Source organism: Mastigoproctus giganteus, chromosome 1 (assembly GCF_048544385.1).
Source record: "Mastigoproctus giganteus isolate SK-2022 chromosome 1, ASM4854438v1, whole genome shotgun sequence".
Lineage (NCBI taxonomy): Eukaryota > Metazoa > Arthropoda > Arachnida > Uropygi > Thelyphonidae > Mastigoproctus > Mastigoproctus giganteus.
The window spans coordinates 185,873,078-185,893,920 of record NC_143575.1 but is presented as its reverse complement, the minus strand read 5'-3'; the positions used below and the strand labels follow the sequence as shown (position 1 = coordinate 185,893,920).

Here is a 20,843-nt window from a genome sequence, read left to right as displayed (position 1 = left end):
TCTCTCTCTCTCTCTCTCTCTCTCTCTCTCTCTCTCTCTCTCTCTCTCTCTCTCTCTCAGGGTAACTGGAGAAATGTTTTGGCTGGTGCAGCATAAGCTTCAGGCCTCCTTGCATCATACGGCTTATAATAATAATAATAATAATAATAATCCCTCCATCCCTCCTGTTCCCTCTCTCTCCTTCCTGCATAAATTGTATTCCTCGTAAATAAAATCAGCATCACTTATGTCTGAGTGACACCATGTCTCTGCTATCCGTACAATGTCTGCATTTAATGACTTAATCAGTACTTCAAATTCATCAAGTTTATTTACAATGCTCCTGGCATTAGTGTACATACAAGTATAGATGTACATCATCTTACTCTTAGTTACCCTTACACAGCCCACATATTCATTTGTTCCATGATACCCACAGCAGTGCCTGAAATCCCTGACACCTTTCTTTCCAGGCTGCAGCATTTTCCAATAGAAACAGTGCAAGAATCGCCTTCATCTCTACCTGTGACTCTGTTAATCTATTAATATGTGTATCCCCCCACCTATCACTGCCCCAAAAGCATCAGCAAATATTCTTGCAGCCCCCTTTTATTTAAGTGTATCCCATCCCTGTAAAAACAGTCTCTCCTTAACAAGCACAGACCATGCTGCAAAAATTCTACCCCATGAGCCTTGCACATTCTCTCCAGGGCTGAACCGATTGGCAAGGCTCTCAACATGTATTTCCTCCTATCATGTCTGGGCAGAACTGCAGACACTTTCAAATTCAATCCTAACTCTCTACTTTTTCCCAACATTGCTCTATACTTGTTTAATCTGCAGATCCCTACTCTTAATATCATTAGTGCCAATGTGTACAACAATATCATGTTTTGTGCTCTTAGAAGATGATATCTGCTCTATATCATCTAGTTTTGCCTCTGGAACACATACACACTCTCATCCTATTCCAACTATTCCTTCTTGCAAAATATATTTCCCACTTCCCTGACTTTGAATTGATGATTTAATCAGTAGTTCAAAATCAGTATATCAGGTTTATTTACAATGCTCCTGGCATTAATGTACATGCAAGTATACATGCTCATGCCCGTGTATTCACTTTCAATAGCCAACAATAACCACCTCCTATGGTACCAGTGCATTCTGGCTTGGAGATTGCGGCTGTGTTGCCTGATGCACAAGTCTGAGCTCGCATTGAGCTGGGCAGCTGAGAGCTTGATGGGACCCGCATTTCAATTCCTTCAAGGGCATTTACCCTACTCCTCAAACTCTCATAAATGCCCATCAAAATGCTGCATTGGGGCATTTTTTTAGGCCATGATTCGTAGGAGAATTGCCCCCTTCGGTTCTTTCCTGAGCCACAGCACTCCCACTACTTTGTGCCTGTTGCTTTGCTGTTCTAGTTTGGGGCATGATTTCCATGTAAATAAACTTATCCATTCTCACGAGCTCTAAAACCTTTGACCGTTCATGTGTCAAGTGTACATGAGGTATATGAACAGAGCTGTTTTGTAGAAGGCAGTTCTAATTGTAAAAAGGGTGTGATTATAGAGCATTTCAAATTGGCAAAATTTTGTTACACAATTAATGAGCTGAATTTTATGTAGGAGCAACATTTTGTAATGGCAATAGTGTTCTTGAGAATAGTAAGCTATGTTTAATTAGAATTGCAAAGAGAATTGTGAATTGATTAAGATCATGTTAGATTATTGGTTGTAAGAAGAATTGATAAGGGGTGTTGAGTAAGAGAAAATATAATGAAATGACAGTAAAGGTGATATTATAACAAATTAAATGGAGGAAATGAATAATTGAATTGAATTTGGTGTTAATGAACACTGTTCTGTACACACCTTTAAAGAGTTTTTACCAGCTCCTGGAAATTATGTTTGTTTTTTTTTTTTAGTGCAGTCAATAGCTTGTGGGTCTTGGTGCTTGAGGGTAGCTGTCATATTAATATAAAGACAAAATTGCCACTGTCAACAATACTAAATTTACAAGGGTGGAAAAAAAAGGTAAAGGAAAAACACTCCTCCCACATTACGTTGTTATCAAAGCACTTGAAAACCATAAACATCCAATACATGGGATATTTCATCTGGCTGTACCTAAACCCCCATAACTCATATATGGGAAATCTTACAAAGGTGAATTTCAAGGATCAACCACTTTTGAAGTTTTTTCATGAATTCAAATTAAATCTTGTGAGGAATAGGATTTCTTTGCCTTATTATTTGGTAGAGAGTCAAAGAGTTAGCTTTGAAGATAGGACAGTTGAAGAAAACTGCATATCTCCCAAAAGACAATATGAAGATTTTATGTCTAAATTGTCATTTATATTGGAACATCTAATTTTTCCATTTATGATATAATCATAAAAACTGTTATTTCAAATTTTCACATTTTTTGTACACTATTCAGTAATGATAAGAGAACTCTGCATTGAGTTTTATTTATATATCTCAAAAATTAAGAAAATTATACCGATTTTTTTGCAGTTTTTACCTTAATTTTTCCCCAAGCATAGCTAAAACAGCAGCAGTTATGCATTTTAAATTAGGAAAACTTTTCTATTTTTGTTGCAATATTACATAACAGATATTGCAACAAAAATAATAAATTTTGATTTCAGTGAATGGCTGCAATTAAGCAGTTTAAGATAATTCAAGACTTAATACATAGAATGGCTTTTGTTTCCAACTTCATGTCTAAAAATGTCAGAAAGAAAATACTCTACTGCAGTGTTTCCCAAAATTTTTTTTTTCTTTTCCCTCTAGATATGAACCATTTTTATATTTGGGACAGAAGATACGGGGTCCATAAAAAATATTAAACTATGCATGTAATTATATTAATAACTTTTTTAAATACAATGAGATATTCATATTTCACATGTAGTTGCGAACATATCTTTATCTCCCATCAACTGTTAATTGGATTGCTACCTAACATAAAAATATCTCTATTTCATTGTCAAGTCCTGCAAACCATATGTTGGGAAAACACTGCTCTATTGCATAACTTATGCACTAAAATTATTGCAATATAATTGCACTTACAAGTTCATCTTGTGCATCTACATGGCAACTATTCTTCAGTAAATGACGTACCACTTCCACATGACCTTCTGTTGCTGCTTGGTGAAGAGGAGTGTAACCTGCCTGAAAGGAATTAAATAAATATATATATATATATAATGTAGATTACATACTTATATAAAATATAGAATATCACAGCCAGGAGAAACACAGATATGAATATAAAATTTTTCTCGTAATATTTCATGGAATAGCAAACTTATTTTTTATGTTAATGAATCAATAGACACTACACTATTATATCACTTGGTAGATTCAGTAGTTTATTATCGAAATGATACAATTTAAAGGAATTTAACCAACCTCAATTGCCAAATACTTGAATTATTTATGGCTACATTTTGGGAACTCACTGTTTCCTATCTTCACGCCAACAGGCCTGAAGACGGGGAAACAGTGAGTTCCCAAAATATAGCCATAAATAATTTAAGTACCGTATTGGCAATTTGAGGTGGTTCAATTCCTTCAAATTATATTATTTCGATAGTAAATTACTTAACCTACCATGTGATATAATAGTGCAGTGTCTATCAATTCATTAACATACTAATGAATGAATAATAATGAATTCCAAGTAAATTTATTTTTGTCATTTGAAAAACAGAATAATCATCTTAATTGTACTACTAAAATGTTATAAAATGTACCTAATAGTGTGAACTTCAATCTTTGGCAAAGACAATAACTGCATAGTCCATTAGACATGCATTAGAATACCTGATGTTAATTCCATTCCTGTTCGAAAATGATCTTAGGATCATTTTCGAACAGGAATAAAATGTATAAACATACATTTTATAAACACGTATAAACCTAATTCAGATGCGTAGTATCAGATAATTTGAAAGATTCTTTGATAGTATTTAGGGTACCTGCAGATTGGTGAGTGAGCGATAAGTATTTCACAACTTATTACCTTCACTGACAGGCAATAAGTTGTGAATTCTGCAAGAATTTTAGAGATAGAATTCTTAAAGGATATGTTTTTAAGCATAATAGCAATAAATGGAAATTTATTATATATTCATTTCGGTCTCTGCTTTTTGCACACAACTGAATTTTAATCTTAAATACGGTTAAAAAAAAAAAAAAAACTTGAGCCTATCCAAATTTCATTAAAACTGGAGGAATAAAATATACAAACTTATCTAAGAAATAAATTTATGAATTTCAGGCTGGCAGAAACAAGGTCCAGAGGAAAGAATCCTAAACCCATTAGAGGTTATCTCTGCTCCACATGCTTTCCAATACACTATCCCTAAATACATTAATCATTGAACAATCCTAGACACAAATTTGTTAGAGCAAAACAAGAAATTAATACTGTATTAAGAATAGCAAAATATTGGAGTTGGTGGGACGCAAATCAACTAGATAATTTTAAATGGACGTTCTTGGTCTTTTTTTTTTTCCCCATCAGACCCTTTTGTTTGATAACAATTTGACAGGTACTTCATAGGATTTGGGTTGCCTGCACATTGACAGACGAGCAATAAATATTTCAGGGTGCTTTCACACTGGTGGGGGAGCAAGCAATTAGCATTAGCATTAGTAGAGGCATATGATGCAAGAAAGCAAGCTTATGCAGCATCAGCCAAAAAAAAAAAAACCACTTCCACTTCACCCGTCCGTTTGTTCGAAATACCTGTCCAGCTAAGCCTCAAATTTATTTAGACTATCAACTTCCACAACAGGGGATGGAAGTCTGTTCCACCAACCAACTACCGGCTGGCTAAAGGCAAATTTCCGCACATCTATCCTACATCTATCTTTCCTCAATTTGAATTTATGCCCTCTCAGGTGATTATTCTGAGCAAGAGGAAGAATCCCATCAGCATTCAGCATGCTCAAACCATTCAAGGCTTTATACACCTCTATCAGATCACCTCGCCGGTGCCTAGTCTCCAGACACTGTAATTTGCAAAACTTAAGCCTTTCTTCGTAAGGGCAACCCTTTGTTCCATTCACTAATCTTGTTGCCCTTCTCTGTGCTCGTTCCAGCAGCTCTATATCCTTCTTGAAATGAAGCCTCCAGACCTGTATACAGTACTCAAGGTGTGGCCTGACCATTGCCTTATACAAGGGACTAATCACCTCCTTATCCCTGCTAGAAAAATTCCTGTATATCATTGACAAGACACCATGAGCTACTCTTGCCGCCCGTCTGAACTGCTCAGAGAACTTCATATCTGCCTGCACAATTACCCCCAGGTCCTTTTCATTTTCTACCACTGTCAGTGTAGTACCACGGAGTTGATACGTTGCTCTGGGGTTGCTGTTTCCCATACGTAGTACTTTACATTTGTCAATGTTAAACTTCATTTGCCACCTCTCAGCCCATCTGCTCAACCTTTTCAGATCCTGTTGCAGCAGCAGCATAGCGTCAGTAGTGTCCTTAACAACCCTGCCAACCTTTGTATCATCTGCAAACTTGGACATTAAGCTTGATGTACCATCATCAATATTATTTATAAATACAGAAAACAATAATGGACCCAACAAGGAACCCTGAGGGACTCCACTAATAACATTAGTCCACGATGAACAGTGTCCATTGATTACCACTCTCTGTCTTCTCTTCAATGAGTTGTGATTTTTTTTTTTTTTTATTAATCGACACACTTTGAATAACAGTGACCTTAAGCTCTGCCTCTTTTGCATTCATGTTATAAGCCACGATCCCAAAGAATTAGAGGAAAATCTTAATCAGTTATGCACAGTTAGTAAGGATTTTGGACTAAAGATGAATATGGCTAAAACAAAAGTAATGATGAACAAGTATGCCACGGAAAGCAAAATAATGATTGAAGGAGCAGTAATTGAAAAGGTGGAGTCATATACTTATCTGGGACAAGTTATTAGCTGTAATAATGATAAATGGCTGGAAGTCAAGAGAAGAATAAATTTTGGATGGATAGCATTCAGGAAATATAGTCACATACTGAAGAGCAATATCCCAGTTTGTCTGAAACGTAAAATAATGAACCAGTGTATACTCCCCACCATGACTTATGGAAGTGAAACTTGGGCACTCACCAAAAGAATGGAAGAGAAGCTGAGAACTACACAGCGAAGAATAGAACGAATTATATTGGGAATCAGACTGTTAGATAAGAAGAGAAACACATGGATTAGGCAGCAAACTCAAGTAAAGGACATTCTTATCAAAACTAAAGAACTAAAATGGTCTTGGGCAGGACACACAGCTCGAAGACATGATGACAGATGGACTAAGAAAATAACAAAATGGTACCCAAGAGGAGTTAGAAGAAAACCTGGAAGACAAAGGCGGAGATAGATAGATGAAATTCATGAGTTTTTGGGTAGTAAATGGATGGCCAGTGCTCAAAACAGAAGGAATTGGAAAGTTGCTGGAGAGGCCTTCATCCTGCAGTGGATTGAAAATGGCTGATGATGATGATGGGTGAAATTAACCCCAGAGGAACGTTCCAACTGTGTGGTATTATACTTAGGGTGGCAGAAAATGAAAGACCTGGGAGTGTGCAGTCAGATATGAAGTTTTCTGAGCAATGCAGACAGGTCATGGGATATTGTCAATGATATACAGGAATTTTGCTAGCAGGGAAAAGGAGGTAATTACCCCTTTGTATAAGGCAATGGTCAGGCCATGCTTTGAGTACTGCGTACAAGTCTGTAGGCCTCATTTTAGGAAGGATGTAGAGTTGGCTTCAGCTTGTACAGAGAAAGGCAACAAGATTGGTGAAGGGAACGAAGGGGTCCTCTTACCAAGAAAGGCTTAAGGTCTGCAAATTGCAGCGGCTGGAGACTAGACATCTGTGAGGTGATCTGACTGAGGTGTTTAAGGCCTTGAATGAGTTGAGAACACTGAATTCTGATGGGATTCTTCCCCTTGCTGAGATTACGAACCTGAGGGGGCATAAATTCAAATTGAGGAAAGACAGTTGTAGAATAGATGTGCGGAAATTTACCTTTAGCCAGCAGGTGGTTAATTGCTGGAACAAACTTCCATCTGTCATTGTGGAAGTTGATGGCTTATATAAATTCAAGGAGGAACTGGACAAATGGAATGGTTGTGTGAAATTTTTTTTTTTTTTTTTTTCTCGGCTGACGATACATAAGCACGTATGTTTGCTTTCTTGCATCACATGCCTCTATTACTACTACAACAAACATCAGGTTCAGAATTCTAATTCTGGATTTCAATTCTACAAGTGACGTTATCTGTTACTCGTCTGGCTTTAATTTGCACTTACAGTAGCCATTCGTCTGCATTTGAAATTCTTATCCATTTTCGAACCTTGATGCTGTCTTTATTCTGTAACTATTCACTTTTTTTGTTACTCTCTTCGATATTTTAAAATGTCTCCTCATAAACCATTCAAATATGACTAGGCCCCCCGTAGCCGAGTGGTCAAGGTCAAGGGTAGATAAGTAAGTGTGCCTTGAAAGACCTGGATTCAACCTTGCGACTGCTAAATACGGTGCTGTTTCTTGCATTCTCTCTATCTTGTAAACTCCTCAGACCATGTAGTTGTCTAGGAGTAAAGAAAACTTTATTATTATATAACAAATTTTCAAAAACGTTATGCTTTCTGCATTTCTTGGTGCTTTATGAAATTGGGTAAGCTAATTCCGAATAGGTAAATTATCGTGTAGCAGCAATAGTTTGGCCAGAAATGTAAAAGTAAATATGTAATATTTTTTGTTATTATATCAGCTATAATAACAAAACATTGTTAATAAATCTGATATAGTATTATTGCATATTTACTTCATTCAATTTCTCTAGATCCTATTCCCGCAGTAAACCATCCAATTCTTGCCGATTAGGGAAATGTGGCACTTTATTTAAACAAGCTCTCAATTATCCTGTTCATCATCCAGCTCTGAAGACTCCTATTCTCTGGAAGTGGACTGCAAATTGGCAAATCTTAATTAATTATATGGCACCGGAGAGCAATAAAGAATGTTATTTTGGGATATGCTAGAGTTTTTCGAGCCAATGACTTTAAATTATGATATATTCACTATACAAAAGTAGCAGTCCTCGTGATGGTGTGGGCTCTCTCCAAATTTGAGGTATAGCAAAAGGCATACATTTACAACTAACATAAACATCCCTCTAATGTTTCCTACAACTACCACAGCAGAAATGAAGCATCTATAACTTTTCTTGATCATCCGTAAGGCATATTAAAATATGCTTCATATTCACTACAAAACCTGATGCCACATGATGTTGTTTCCTGCTTCGAACCTATATAATATTGACAAACATAGCAGGATGAGTCTAAAAATAACTTAAAGCTTTGTTCGACATCCATAACACAACTGTAAAAAATAATAATAATAAAATAAATAAAAAAAATATTATATGAATACTACAGGCTCTTATACACTGAGTGATCACTGAATTATGACAACCCCTATCAAAACTGAATGTGGCCTATTGACCACATGACGTATGAGAGTGCGAAGTTAGTCAACCTACGTAGCATAGATAAGGTGTCAGTGGTTCAGAAGGTAGTAAAATTCCGAGCGTGATGGGTAAAAGGACGGATTTATTGGACTTTGATAAAGGACAGATTGAGGGTGCTTGATGAGCTGGTGCTTCAATTTCCCAAACGGCTGAACTGGTGGGGTGTTCAAGAGCCGCCGTAGTTAAACTGTACCAGGATTGGCGTCAAAATGGTCAAACAAAGACCTGGCAGAAAAACTGCAAAGGTCAGCAAAAGGTTGATGTTAGAGGTGAGTGTCGGGTCCAACGACTCGTACAGGCAAACTGGCGCAGCACTGTTGAAGAGCTGACTACCCAATACAACATGGGCCAACCCGGAACAATATCTGGCATGACCATGCATCGCATGCTTGCACGTATGGGCTATACCAGCAGACAACCCCTACAGCATCCTCTCCTAATCAAGGTTCATTGGTGCAAAAGACTCACCTGGTGCAAAGAGCATGCAAGTTGGACGTTAGAAGGTGTGCTGGTCAGATGAGTCACATTATTTACTCCACACCATGGCTGATTGTTTATGATTTTGCATCAACAACATGAGGCTCTTCATCCACCAGCATGGTATCAAAAGTGCTGTCCGGTGGAGGCAGTTGTATGGTGTGGGGCATGTTTCACTGGCAGGAACTTGGACCCCTGGTGCATAAGGAACAATGTATCACTGGCCTCCACTATCATCAACTGCTTGCTAAATGTGTACACCCCACTATGTTACACTTTTTTCCCGAATGGTGATGGCGTATTCCAAGATGACAATGCGCCAAGCCATCGGGCACTTGTTGTGCAGGAAAGGTTTGAGGAACACAGTTGTGACTTTCAGCACATCGATTGGCCTTGCAACTCGGCTGATATCAATCCCATAGAGCACTTGTGGAACACTATGGAAAGGCATATAAGGCATCTAGATACACCAATCACCTCCATATGTGCATTGCTAGCCGCATTGCACACAGCTCGGTTGACAATAGTAGTAGTAGTAGTAGTAGTAGCACATGATGCAAGAAAGCAAGTGTAGGAGCTTATGCAGCATCAGCCAAAAAAAAAAAAAAAAAAACACACCATTCCCTCCAAATACCTGTCCAGTTCCTCCTTAAATTTATTTAACCTATCAACTTCCACAACGACAGATGGAAGTTTGTTCCAGCAATTAACCACCCGCTGGCTAAAGGCAAATTTACGCACATCTATTCTACATCTGTCCTTTCTTAATTTGAACTTATGTCCCCGTAGGTTCGCAATCTGAACAAGTGGAAGGATCCCATCAGAATTCAGCGTGCTCAACCCATTCAAGGCCTTATAGACCTCAATCAGATCACCGCGCAGGTGCCTAGTCTCCAGCCACTGCAATTTGCAGAACTTAAGCCTCTCTTGGTAAGAGAATCCCTTCATTCCCCTCACCAATCGTGTTGCTCTTCTCTGTACACGCTCAAGCAAATCTATATCCTTCCTAAAATGAGGCCTCCAGACCTGTACTCAGTACTCAAGGCGTGGCCTGACCATTGCCTTATACAGAGGGACAATCACCTCCTTTTCCCTGCTAGCAAAATTCCTATATATCATTGACAAAACCCCATGACCCGCCCTAGCAGCCTGTCTGCACTGCTCAGAAAACTTCATATCTGACTGCACAATTACTCCCAGGTCTTTTTCATTTTCTACCACCTTAAGTGTAGTACCACACAGTTGGTACGTTTCTCTGGGGTTACTTCTCCCCATATGCAGTACTTTGCATTTGTCAAGGTTGAACTTCAGTTGCCACTTCTTAGCCCATCTGCATAAATTATCTAGATCCTGTTGCAGTAGCACACTGCCATTATGTCATTAACAACCCTGCCAACCTTTGTGTCATCTGCAAACTTCGACATTAAGCCTGATATACCTTCATCAATATCATTGATAAATACACAAAACAACAGTGGACCCAACACCGAACCCTGTGGGATCGGTGTTGGGTCCCAAACACTTCCGACATCTTGTTGAATCAATGCCACATCAGATAGCTGCTGTACTGAAGGCAAAAGGAGGGCCTACGAAGTATTAGGTAGGCGGTCATAATTCACTGATCACTCAGTGTATATCACAGTACTGTTATGCACTTATGTAATACATAAGTGTTGCAAAAAAAAATGTACTAGATTTTTTTTTTTTCGATTCAGCACACAAAAGACGTGTAAGAACCAGTTAAATATAAACATTTTTTGCCACACTGTAACTGATATATCAACTTATGCTTTGAAAAAACTGTATTGAAAAGGAAACAAATTCATAAAAAAAAGTATAAATAACTGGACATTTATTTTATATTAGCTGAATACTAATAATATACTTGTATATTAATATTTGACCAATTATAATAAAGTGCTATTGGCACTTTATTATAATTGGTCAATTATACGCAGAGGTGCAGTAATTAGAGGTGCATTTGACTTAACTAACATTAGCCCATATAAAACCTCTAAACATGGTATAATGATAATATTTTTTTTTTAAAACGATTATTTTTAAGCTCTCGTGATCTGTGGTCGTGCAGAAATATCCATTATAAAAAAAACAGAACATTTATTTTATTTAATATGTACATTTCCCATAGTTAAAGATTTTGGGCAGTGGCAAGCATGATATATAGAAATATTTGTGCTTTTATGGTGGTAATAATAATAATAATAATATAAAGGACACATAATCCTGTGCGTTACCAGAATACAGTATATTTAAAGGTTACTGAAGTCACTGCTGCAGTATGAGATGACAGCCACAGTGTTGATAGAGTGCAAGGGTGAACATTGTAGATTCCTGAGTTCACTCAGTTATAATCTTGCTTAGCGAAACTTTTTTTTGGTTTTTTTTTTTTTTTTTTTTGTCTTTAATTTACTAACAAATAAATAATGAATTATTATTATATTATTTCTGTGTGATGTGGGGTTCCATCCCATGACAGGTACTGGTACCAAGTGCACACAGGGCGGTTGTTATGTCTGGTGTGTTACTGTTGGTCGAGGAACTCCGAGTATCCTACAGGTGTTCAAGGATTGCGACTTTCTGAAGTTCCTAATACAGTAATGTAGCATCCTCTGGGAGACCTATTACTGCTAGGCTGTTATGTAGGGTCTTTGGCACCATACCGGTGGTTAACGCGGTGACGGGGATGGTCTTTACTTGTTGCATATGCCACATCTCTTTGATCTCCTGTCTTCCTGATGTTTTCCTCGTGAATTATCTGGAAGTTGGCATTGATAGGCACCGCCATGTCAATCATATAGGTAGCCTTTCACTCCATGTCGACAAGGATGATGTCGGGTCTGTTGTGCAGACCCGACAGACCCGACGGGTCTGTTGTGCAGGATTATTTTTTTCATTATTATGGTGCAATCCCAGTACAGCTTGGGGGTCTCTAATACGGCCTAAGGTTCGTACTTATAATACAGTACACTTTCTTTGATCAACTGGTATTTCCTCTCTGGCTTCTTATGTATTATCCTAGCTACCTGGTCGTGTCTACAAGTGTACTCCATCTGGGTACCTTGCATCCTGAAATGATGTTTTGAATCATTTCTGAGGCCAGGTAGCATCGTCAACATGCGTCATCTGACACTCCGGGCTCCTTTGGCAATGGATTTTCTATACTTTCTACTGGCGATTACCTACTCTTAGATGGCGAGTGTGAATCTTTCAGTCTCGGGAAAGAGAGTCCTGATCGTAAGCCATACACTGGAAGCCATTTTATATATGTGGTCTTGATGGAGGTCATTGTAGTTTCTACCATGGAGTGCCTACTTTACCCATCTTTCAAGCTTCGTCTGTTCCGTCTGGGTGGAAGAGGGCTCCTCGCTTATGTTGAGTAAGGTATGCTGCTTGTCTATCTTCCTTATGGCCTGGTACAATGCCACTGTTTTTTCTGGACGTAATCCTTCAGGTTAGCTATCACTGTCTTCTGCTGCTCAATGAGGTTAACCAGGCCCCTTCCTCTTCTTCGTTCCAATCTACTTTCAGTCTCTCCATGGCTGACTTCAAGTGGTGTTGGCAGCTCTTAGTCATAATTATCCTTGTCTCACTCACGATATCCTCCAGTCGGTGTTAGTCCAATCTATGATCCCGAAGGAGCAAGTTAGCACTGGGACTGCATAGGTGTTTATGGCTTTAACTGTGTTCCCTCCGTTAAGCAGGCTTCTGAGTCACTGATGGTATTTTTTTCAGTCAGGCTGGCCTTGATTCCCTTGTGCTCTAACTGCCGAGCCTGCATAATCCCCAGGTATTTGTTTTTATTTGCAAGTCTCTTCCTCTGTGATGGCTTCGATTTCTTTACCAGTCTGCATCTGGTAGTTTCAGTACACTAATTTCCCCTGATGCAATCCATGGGTCTTACATTTGTCTAGACCAAATTCAATCCTGATACCATTGATGAATTCTTAGTGATCTGGAGTAGCTTATCGGTTGCTGCATATAGCTTGATATCATCCATATACATACGATGGGAGAGGGGGTAGTTTTTCCTTCCTTCTTTGAGGTTATATCCATATTTGCTACTGTTGAGCATGGTGGATAGCAGGTTGAGTGCTAGATAGAACCACAGTGAGCTCAGGGCATTTCCCTGAAAGATTCCTCTCCTGATGGGGATCAGTCTGGTTGTGATGTTCCCGACCTTGGTGGTACTCCATTTTGCCATGATTGCGTCTAGAAGTTTGACTTTGTAAATCCGTGCCTCATAATCAGCTAGGAGTCAAAGGCCTTGTGGTAATCGATGTAGGCAGTGTACATCTTGTAGTCTTGCTCTATAACTGGCATCTATACTTAATTGCTCCTTGCATCCTTTGCTCATTTGCTTGAATCCTTTCTGCTGTTCGGCCATGATGTTCTAGCTCTCCAAGTTGTCTGATATCTTCTTCGTTATGCAGCTGATATTCTATGGTTCGTACTTATAATACAGTACACTTTCTTTGATCAGCTGGTATTTGCTCTCTGGCTTCTGATGCATTATCCTAGCTACCTGGTTGTGTCTACAAGTGTACTCCATCTGGGTACCTTGCATCCTGCAATGACGTTTTGAATCATTTCTAAGGCCAGGTAGAGTCATCAACATGCGTCATCTGACACTCAGGGCTCCTTTGGCGATGGATTTTCTATACTTTCTACTGGCGATTACCTACTCTTAGATGGCGAGCATGAATCTTTCAGTCTCGGGAAAGAGAGTCCTGATCGTAAGCCATACACTGGAAGCCATTTTATATATGTGGTCTTGATGGAGGTCATTGTAGTCTCTACCATGGAGTGCCCACTTTGCTCGTCTTTCAATGAGCAAAGTAGGCACTATTTGTACATTTCTGAGAGACAGGTGATCAGCCTGTATTTCACTGGGTTTCTTGTATCTTGGTCTTTAGCCTTCAGATATGCAATTCCTTGAGTAAAAAATTCTAAGTTACTTAACACTCGAATGAACCGCTTTGCTAGGTGATTGTGTGTACAAGTGAGCTTCTTGTACCAGAAGTTGTGGACGTTATCTATTCTTGGGGTTCATAAGTTGTGGAACTTCCTGATCGACTGCTGTACTTCTTCTTCCTGAATTTCCCATTCTCTCATCTCTTGTTGTTGTTATTATTTGGTTTTTAAGAGCATTAGTAACTAAGGCCATATTGCTTCAGGGATATGCGGTGGTCATTCCCTGACCTTTCCGCATCCTCCGTATTCAGTGGTCACAAGCTCGAACCCCAGTCTAATCAAGAAGCATGTGCTACACACTACTGGTCCTGCCCACCTGGTTACGGAGGTGCCTCATCTCTTGTACATCCTTGGTTTTCTTCTTACAGCTTTATCCAAGGGGTTTGGTTGTTATGTTTTACTTCACTGTTCCATACGTTGCCCCAGAACTCCTCAATCATCTTCTGCTCGAGTGGTCCATTTCCATCTTTTCTGTCTTGTTAGATACTCTTGTAGAAGGTTCTTTGGTTTTCATCAAAGATTCATTTATTTTCCTCTGGGAGCTCTCTTTGAATTGGCTTAGGGTCTTTCTGAGAGTCAGGAGGTTCTGCTCCAGTTTGTCTAAGTATTCTGCTATTCTCTGATTTTTGGTGTTGTTTTTGCTGTGGACATTGTCTCTCTTGAGGATGCTCATCACCGGAGGCAGACTGGGTCAAAAATTGTTACCCGGGGAAACTTGTAATGGCCTCATACTAGCATTTATGGCCAAAATCACACCAGTCTCCATCAGTCTCCAGCCCACTGGAATTTCCCCGGTAAGTCTTATGGCCATAAATTCCCATTACCCCGTTGGTAATAGGAGTAAGGGTCAATTAGCCTATCTTGACTTTAACTCTTCTATCTTCTGTTGAAATCTTCTTTTCCAAGCTGGTGGTTCGTTTTTTTTTTTTTCCTTCTGCTGCTGGTGTCTCGTTTCTCTTCCACGGTATATGGCTGTGTGGATGGCCTCCAGTGTTGCACTGTTGTTATCGAAGTAATGTGGTGTTATTTGCCGATTGAGCTGGTCCGTGACTCTCCACAGAATTCTATTGGATTTCTGCTTCAGTATCATGTTGGTCTTTGTGGGGGTCAATTCCAGCAAATTCTCTTCAGGTCTTTTTTCACTCGTCTTCTATTCTGGATATTATGACCTTGTCTCTTTCCACTTCAGCTGCTTAGGGTTGCATTTCTTCTTGCTCTTCCTCTTCTAGTTCCATATTGTCAATATTCTTTGTTCTTTGTAGTTGGTCACTCATGTCTTGCTTGATTTTTTCCAAGATTGCAGGAGCTATCAGGTTCTTCATGACGATGGTCCTTTTGTAGTCCGCTATTCGCTGTTCAATGATCTAAATATCCGGGAATCGTTCCAACCACTTGGTATGTAGTCTTGACCTGAATATTGTCATATCGGTCTCTAACTTGGTTATTTCGTACTATGTTCGCATGATGGATGTATTCGTTTCAATGCTCCACTGCATGCGTTGCCATTTTCTTCCTTCATGGGTGATCATTAGTGCATTTGCTCAGGAAGCACTTTCTGTTGGTTGGGCTGAATGGTCTCCCCTTTTCTTGTGGTAGCCATACAAAATTAAAAAAATAATAAAAAATTATTATATTTAGGCCCCCCGAATAATTAAATTCATCTGCCGTGCTGTGTCTTATGTCTGCTAAATGCGTATGTTGTATGATCGATTTGTCTGTTTGCGGGTCAAAAAACCCCGGTTTCTGTGTTAAAAACCTTGCTATCTATGCCTCAGACCGACTAACTTAGCCATGCAGTGAAAAAAAGCCCCTTAAAGTTCCTCGTGTCATTGACGGGATTCGAACCTGGGCCTTTTCCACCGGGTGTGGGGAGGATGGTGACGATACTACTGTGCTACCCATGCAGACTATGGTAGCCATACAGGGAAAAGCGACACTTTTTCCATTTTCTTCCTCAGGAGACAGTCACTGACTTTTCAAATCGATCCCTCTAGCTAAGGCCTGAACGCGAGTGATTTTATCCTGCACAACACTCAATACAGTATGATTATTACTTCTCTTCGACATCATCATCCATCTAAGGAGGAGGGCCTGTTTAGCTTTTTCTTACGTCTAATGGTAGTGTTAGTTCTTGGGAGTGACACCAGATGGTTCCATTTATTATTATTAATTATATATATATATAAAAAATTAATATACAGGGTGCAGAGAAACTCTACCAACAAACTTGAACAGGTGATAGATGGTACCAAAAGAAACATTTAGTATTAGTATTAGTAACGGCCGCATGGTGCAAGAAAGCCTATGGCTTATGCTGCACCAGCCAAAAAAAAAAAATAAATAAATAAATAAATAACTAAATAATAATAATTAATAAAAAAAAAGGAAATTAAACCTATCATCCTATGCGCTTCCCTTACCCGAAAGTACTATCCAGATGACCTTTGAATTTCCCCAAACTGTTGGCCTCTACCACCCATGAAGGCAACTTATTCCAGTAATTTATAACTCGCTGGCTAAAATAAAACTTCCTGCAGTCCAATCTAAACATTTCCCCCCCGTAACTTGAATTTATGTCCCCTAGTTCTAGCATCATTTATAATCTTGAAAATTTCGTCCTCATTAATTTTACTGATGCCTCTCAGAGCCTTAAACACCTCAATCAAATCTCCTCTAAGGTGTCTAGTTTCCAAACTCTGCAACCCACATATTCGAAGTCTTTCTTCATAAGGACGCCCTTTTGCCGATCTCACCAGGCGAGTTACCCGTCTTTGCACCGTTTCAAGAAGCTCGATGTCTTTCTTTAGGTGCGGTCTCCATACTTGAACACAGTATTCCAAGTGTGGTCTAACATAAGCCTTATATAATGGGATTATCACGTCCCCATCTCTACTTGCAAAAGTTCGATAGATCATCGATAGGACACCGTGGGCCTTCCTTGCAACCTGTTTACAATGCTCAGAGAATTTCATGTCTGACCGCATCGTAACACCCAAGTCCCTTTCCTCCAGTACTGGGTTTAGTTGAACTCCACCAAGTGAATAAGTTTTTTTGGGATTACTGTTTACCAGTTGTAATCCCTTACACTTTGTTGGATTAAAGCATAGCTGCCATTTTTCTGATCATTCCTGAAGTCTATCTAGGTCTCTCTGAAGAAGCTCAGCTTGACAGTGATCATTAACTACTCTACCAATTTTAACATGATCTGCAAATTTAGACATCATGCCCTCTATCCCTTCAATCAATGTCGTTTATGAAAATTAAAAACAACAGTGGTCCTAATAATGATCCTTGGGGAACCCCACTTCTTACCTCAACCCAATCAGAGGAATAGCCATTTATCACAACCCTCTGCCTCCTGCCCTGAAGCCATCCTTCTATCCATCTAAGGATTTTCCCAGTGATTCCAACCTGTTCCAGCTTATAAAGCAACCGCTCATGTGGTACTGAGTCAAAAGCTTTGCTGAAATCTAAATAAACAATGTCGAAATTATTCCCTAAATCCAGCTCGTGAGTGACCCTTTCGAAATAGCGAACCAGATTTGTTAAACATGATTTTCCCTTTACAAAACCATGCTGAGTATCCTTGAGAATTTCAATTCGATCCAAATGATCCTGAATTCCACCCTTGATCATTGCCTCCATGATTTTTCCTACTACTGAAGTCAGACTGACAGGTCGATAATTTCCAAATTCACTTTTAGAGCCACCCTTATGTATGGAAGATACATTGGCACTTTTCCAATCCAAGAGAATTTCTCCAGTCTAGTGATGCTCGCATAATTAGCCTCAATGGTTCAATGCACTCGCTTGCCGCCTCCCTTAAGCTTATAGGGTATATTCCATCAACTCCAGGAGCCTTACTGGCCTGTAGGCTCAAAAGTTTTTTCATTAAATAATCTTGCGAAATTTCAATATCATTAATTACATATTTTTTTAACTTCACTCCCACAATTTCCCATTGACACAAAAGGCTTTTCATTTGTAAATATCGATGCAAAATAACTGTTGAGTTCATCTGCAAAGGCAGCTGGTGTATTTATTACTGTCCCCTTTCCCTTACGTAAAGGTCCGATCTGGTTTGTCCTGCTCTTCTTGGCATTTATATATGTGAAGAATTCTTTATCCCCCCTCTTTGCTCTGTTTGCTAGTGATTTCTCATAAACTGCCTTTGCCTGTCGGACCTTTTCTGTGGCTCTATTACACATCACCTTGTAGCTATTATAGGCTTCAGTACTTTTTATTGCTCTGTAACCTTTCCATGCCACATTTTTCTGCTCAAGTAATGTGGCAACTTCACTATTCATCCAACTTGGAACCCTCCTCGTGGAGTATTTTTTTAATGGTAAATACGCATTCAAGGCATCTGCGATTAATGTTTTAAAAGCATACCACAGTTCAATTGTATTCATTCTCTGCGCGATATCTATCCAGTTAATAGAGGCCATGTAGTACCTTAAGGCATCGTAATTTCCTTTCTGAAATTAAAACCTATTCCTTTGCCTTTTACTTCTGCTACCTCTCTCGTCATCATACACCGTAGAACTCCGTGATCACTTCCTGCTACTGGTTCTACTGTCAGCCCTGTTATGTCATCTGATTCATGTGTGATGATGAGGTCTAGGATACTCTTTTCTCTAGTATTTTCCCTGACATGTTGATACAAATAACAGTCATCTAGTTGATTTAAAAATTTTGTTCCTCATGTCGAGTTTCCTTCCCATTTACTCCAATCAATTAGAGGCAAATTGAAATCACCCATAATAAGGCATTGACGCTTACTTGCACATTCCATTTGCATGTAGAGGCTTTTGTCATAATCGTCACAATCACCTGGTCTGTAGATTACTCCTACTCGCATTATACCTTTGTTTCCAACTATCTCACACCATACAGACTCTATACTAGCATGTGAAATGTCTGAATCCGGGAAAGCTATGGTCGCACTCAGGCTGCTTCTGATAAGAAGCATTACCCCACCACCCCTTCTATATCTACTCTATCCTTCCTAAATACATTATACAAGCCGTACTGGAACTCATCATCCCCAATTTCCGGGTGGCACCACGTCTCTGTAAGCCCTATTATGTCCGCGTTACTTGTTTTAACCAGCAGTTCGAATTGGCTCATTTTCTTGACGACACTTCTAACGTTACTGTATTAAGATTTACTGTTCTTGTATATTTAACAACCCTAACACAACCCTTGAAGTTTTTAGGCTCTCTTCCCTGATATTAGCTACCCGCTCACGTGAAACGTTTCTGCCCCCAGAACATCTAGATAATACGTCCAGTTAGGGTAACAGATAACTCTTAAGGTATGTGCAAGAGTTACTTTGACCAATATTATCAGATAAACGCGTGTCAGTATTACCCACATCCCCCCCTAACTAGCAGTTTTCCTGAACCTTTAAGGTATCCTCAATAATACTGGCAAAAACGTTTGCACCACCTTTGTTTAAGTGTATCCTGTCTCTACAAAACAAATTCCTTCTACCTACAAGTGTGGGCCATGCTGACAGAAATTTACCCCCTAAAGCCTTGCAGATTCCTTTAAGTCTTGAGTTAATCCACAAGGCTCTTAACATATAATCCCTTCTATCGTGTCTGGGTAGAATTGCAGACACATAGGCATTATGGCCTAGCTCGCGACATTTCCTCAGCATGGTCCTGTATTTTTCCAACAAATCGTCAGATCGTGTACTTTTAATATCATTTGTCCCCACATGAATAATAATTTTTTCTTTACCCCCTTTAAAATCTGACAATTTGTTGGTGACATCATCAATAGTTGCTCCCGGCAGACATACCCTGGTTCTGCTCCATTTTTTTTTTTTTTTTTTTTTTTTTTGTCAAGTAAACATAGGTCGTAAATGAGTCGTTATAGCAGGAGAAGTGTTGTAAAAATCAAAACAACACATTTAGTAATTTAATGTCGTTTAATGCATAAATCATTTGCTGCTGCACACAAATTAGAAAAAACAATTCATAAGAAGTGCTCAAACTGGTGACCATGATGTTCAATGCATAACTCACACCAATGCATCATTGAATGTTGTAGGCGTTGGAAGTTGCTAGGATTGTCTTGTATCTCTGCGCTTGCTGCGACAATCCGTGCTATAATCCACTGGCATTTCATACACAAGTCTTCAGGTATCCCAAAAGAAAAAGTCCAAACAAGTCAGTTCAGGCGACCTTGCTGGCCAGGCTACAGGTCCACCTTGACCAATCCGCCTGGAAAGGTTGTATGTGAGTGTGCACATACACGTTTGTGAAAATATGGTGGTGCACCATAATGTTGGAACCACATTTGTGCTTGGACAATCAGAGGAACATCCTCCAACAACTCTGGAAGTGTTTGCTCTAGAAAACTCAGAGTCATCCAACTAAACGTGCAGGCAACATGTATGGTCCAAGTAAAACGTTTCCCACAATGCCAGCCCATACATTGACGCTAAACCTGTGTTGGTAGCCATGTTCAACCATTGCATGGGGATTATTCTCTACACACACATGACTGTTGAACAATCCCTCTTGGGTAAAACATGCCTCATCCGTGTAAAGCACATTGGCAAAATCAGACTGCAAGTTGATTTCCAGTAAAAATCAGTGGGAGAACTCGACACGGTGGGCAAAGTCAGCAAGTTCTAGTGCATGCACTTTCTGGCATCGGAAAGGATGCAGTCTGGCTTCGTGCACCACATCCCACACCAAACAAAGCTGCACACCCAATCGGCATGCAACGGCACTTGTGCTGGTAAAAGGAGTATTAGCGAAGATCTGCAAAACCTCTTCCACAAACCAGGGTGTCCT

General features: G+C 39.3%; 1 protein-coding gene across 2 annotated transcripts in view; it reads right to left on the bottom strand.

Annotated features, from left to right (window-relative positions):
* The window catches only part of dgo (ankyrin repeat domain containing protein 6 diego), a 405,239-nt gene that overhangs the window by 132,967 nt on the left and 251,429 nt on the right, over positions 1-20,843 (bottom strand). For both annotated transcript variants that reach the window (XM_090383458.1, XM_090383467.1), the window contains exon 4: positions 3,063-3,164. In XM_090383458.1, the coding sequence (XP_090239584.1) occupies positions 3,063-3,164 (102 nt within the window). The remainder of the gene's footprint in view (positions 1-3,062; positions 3,165-20,843) is intronic.